General features: G+C 46.0%; 1 protein-coding gene across 1 annotated transcript in view; it reads right to left on the bottom strand.

Moving 5' to 3' along the window:
* Positions 1–968: 968 nt before the first annotated feature.
* LOC138862420 (adhesive plaque matrix protein-like) overlaps positions 969–2,500 on the bottom strand; it is a 9,340-nt gene continuing 7,808 nt past the window's right edge. Inside the window, exons 5-7 of the mRNA XM_070124741.1 lie at positions 2,452–2,500; positions 1,760–2,344; positions 969–1,670 (exon numbers count right to left, since the gene is read on the bottom strand). The exon at positions 2,452–2,500 is cut by the window's right edge and continues 164 nt beyond it. Coding sequence (XP_069980842.1) covers positions 969–1,670; positions 1,760–2,344; positions 2,452–2,500 — 1,336 coding nt within the window. The remainder of the gene's footprint in view (positions 1,671–1,759; positions 2,345–2,451) is intronic.

Here is a 2,500-nt window from a genome sequence, read left to right on the forward strand (position 1 = left end):
AGGGTGAGGAAGGGAGAGGAGAAAGGGAGAGGGAGAGATGGAGAGGGAGGGAGGGAGAAACGGAGATGGAGGGAGGGAGAAAAGGAGAGGGAGAGAGAAAGGGTGAGGAAGGGAGGGAGAGGGAGGGAGGGAGAAAGGGAGAGTTCGCATCGACTTTACTGAATGTTGCCATCCTACTGATTTCGATCTTACTGTACAGGAACACACTTCACCCATCGATGCTACAGACATTTATGCGGTCTCGTTCCTACCTCCCTTTCTCTCTCTCTCCCTTACGCTTTCTCCCTCTTTTTCTATCAGTCTCCTCTCTCTGTCTTTCTCTATCAGTCTCCTCTCTCTGTCTTTCTCTCTTTATCTGTCTGTCTGTCTGTCTGTCTGTCTGTCTGTCTGTCTGTCTGTCTGTCTGTCTGTCTGTCTGTCTGTCTGTCTGTCTGTCTGTCTGTCTGTCTGTCTCTCTCTCTATCTCTCTATCTCTGTCTCTCTCTCTCTCTCTCTCTCTCTCTCTTTCTCTCTCTCTCCCTCTCTCCCTTCCGCTTTCTCTCTCTCATCTATCAATCTCTTCTCTCTCTTTCTCTCTCTTTATCCATCAATCTCTCTCTCTCTCTTTCTTCCTCTCTTTATCTATCAACCTCTCCCCTTCCCTCTCGCTTTCTCTCTCCTTCTTCCTCTTTATCAATAAATCTCTCTCTCTCACGAATCATTCTGACCGTGAAACACGAGGCCAAAGGTGCCAGAGAGTGCCAGAGAGTGCCAGGAGCCTTTGTGAATCTAGAAGGTGATTTCAGAACCGACTTTCGCTGACCTTTCGGGGGAGAAGGTCACCTCGGGCTCCTTTTTGAGTCACGGGAGCGAGTATGCGCGTGAGTCCTGGTGATGAAGCCGTGTCGTGGTTGAGTCTTTGTGGGAAATCTTTGTGGTTGAGTTTTTGTGGGAAATCTAAGTCGTGGTTGAGTCTCTGTGGGAAACCTTTATGGTTGAGTCTTCGTGGGAAATCTAAGTCGTGGTTGAGTCTTTGTGGGAAATCTAAGTCGTGGTTGAGTCTTTGTGGGAAATCTTAGTCGTGGTTGAGTCTTCGTGGGAAATCTTAGTCGTGGTTGAGTCTTTGTGGGAAATCTAAGTCGTGGTTGAGTCTTTGTGGGAAATCTTAGTCGTGGTTGAGTCTTTGTGGGAAATCTTAGTCGTGGTTGAGTCTTTGTGGGAAATCTTAGTCGTGGTTGAGTCTTTGTGGGAAATCTTAGTCGTGGTTGAGTCTTCGTGGGAAATCTTAGTCGTGGTTGAGTCTTTGTGGGAAATCTAAGGCGTGGTTGAGTCTTTGTGGGAAATCTTAGTCGTGGTTGAGTCTTTGTGGGAAATCTAAGGCGTGGTTGAGTCTTTGTGGGAAATCTAAGTCGTGGTTGAGTCTTTGTGGGAAATCTAAGTCGTGGTTGAGTCTTTGTGGGAAATCTTAGTCGTGGTTGAGTCTTTGTGGGAAATCTTAGTCGTGGTTGAGTCTTCGTGGGAAATCTTAGTCGTGGTTGAGTCTTTGTGGGAAATCTAAGGCGTGGTTGAGTCTTTGTGGGAAATCTTAGTCGTGGTTGAGTCTTTGTGGGAAATCTAAGTCGTGGTTGAGTCTTTGTGGGAAATCTAAGTCGTGGTTGAGTCTTTGTGGGAAATCTAAGTCGTGGTTGAGTCTTTGTGGGAAATCTTAGTCGTGGTTGAGTCTTTGTGGGAAATCTAAGTCGTGGTTGAGTCTTTGTGGGAAATCTTAGTCGTGGTTGACTGTTTTGGGAAAATCTAAGGCGTGGTTGAGTCTTTGTGGGAAATCTAAGGCGTGGTTGACTCTTTGTGGGAAATCTAAGGCGTGGTTGAGTCTTTGTGGGAAATCTAGGTCGTGGTTGAGTCTTTGTGGAAAATCTAAGGCGTGGTTGAGTCTTTGTGGAAAATCTAAGGCGTGGTTGAGTCTTCGTGGGAAATCTTTGTGGTTGAGTCTTTGTGGGAAATCTAAGTCGTGGTTGAGTCTTTGTGGAAAATCTTTGTGGTTGAGTCTTTGTGGGAAATCTAAGTCGTGGTTGAGTCTTTGTGGGAAATCTAAATCGTGGTTGAGTCTTTGTGGGAAATCTAAATCGTGGTTGAGTCTTTGTTGGAAATCTAAGTCGTGGTTGAGTCCTGGTGGAAGAGCTGTGTCGTGGTTGAGTCTTTGTGGGAAATCTGTGTCGTGGTTGAGTCCTTGTGGAAGAGCTGTAAGTCGTGGTTGAGTCTTTGTGGAAGATCTAAGTCGTGGTTTGAGTCTTTGTGGAAGATTCAAGTCGTGGTTGAGTCTTTGTGGAAGATCTAAGTCGTGGTTGAGTCTTTGTGGGAAATCTTTCTAGTCATGGTTGGAAGTCTCTGGTAGGGAAGATCTAAGTCGTGGTTGAGTCTTTGTGGAAAATCTAAGTCGTGATTGAATTTTTGTGGAAAATATTTGTGGTTGACTCCTGGTGGAAGAGCTGTGTCGTGGTTGACTCCTGGTGGAAGAGCTGTG

The sequence above is a fragment of the Penaeus vannamei genome, chromosome 1, assembly GCF_042767895.1.
Source record: "Penaeus vannamei isolate JL-2024 chromosome 1, ASM4276789v1, whole genome shotgun sequence".
Classification (NCBI taxonomy): Eukaryota; Metazoa; Arthropoda; class Malacostraca; order Decapoda; family Penaeidae; genus Penaeus; species Penaeus vannamei.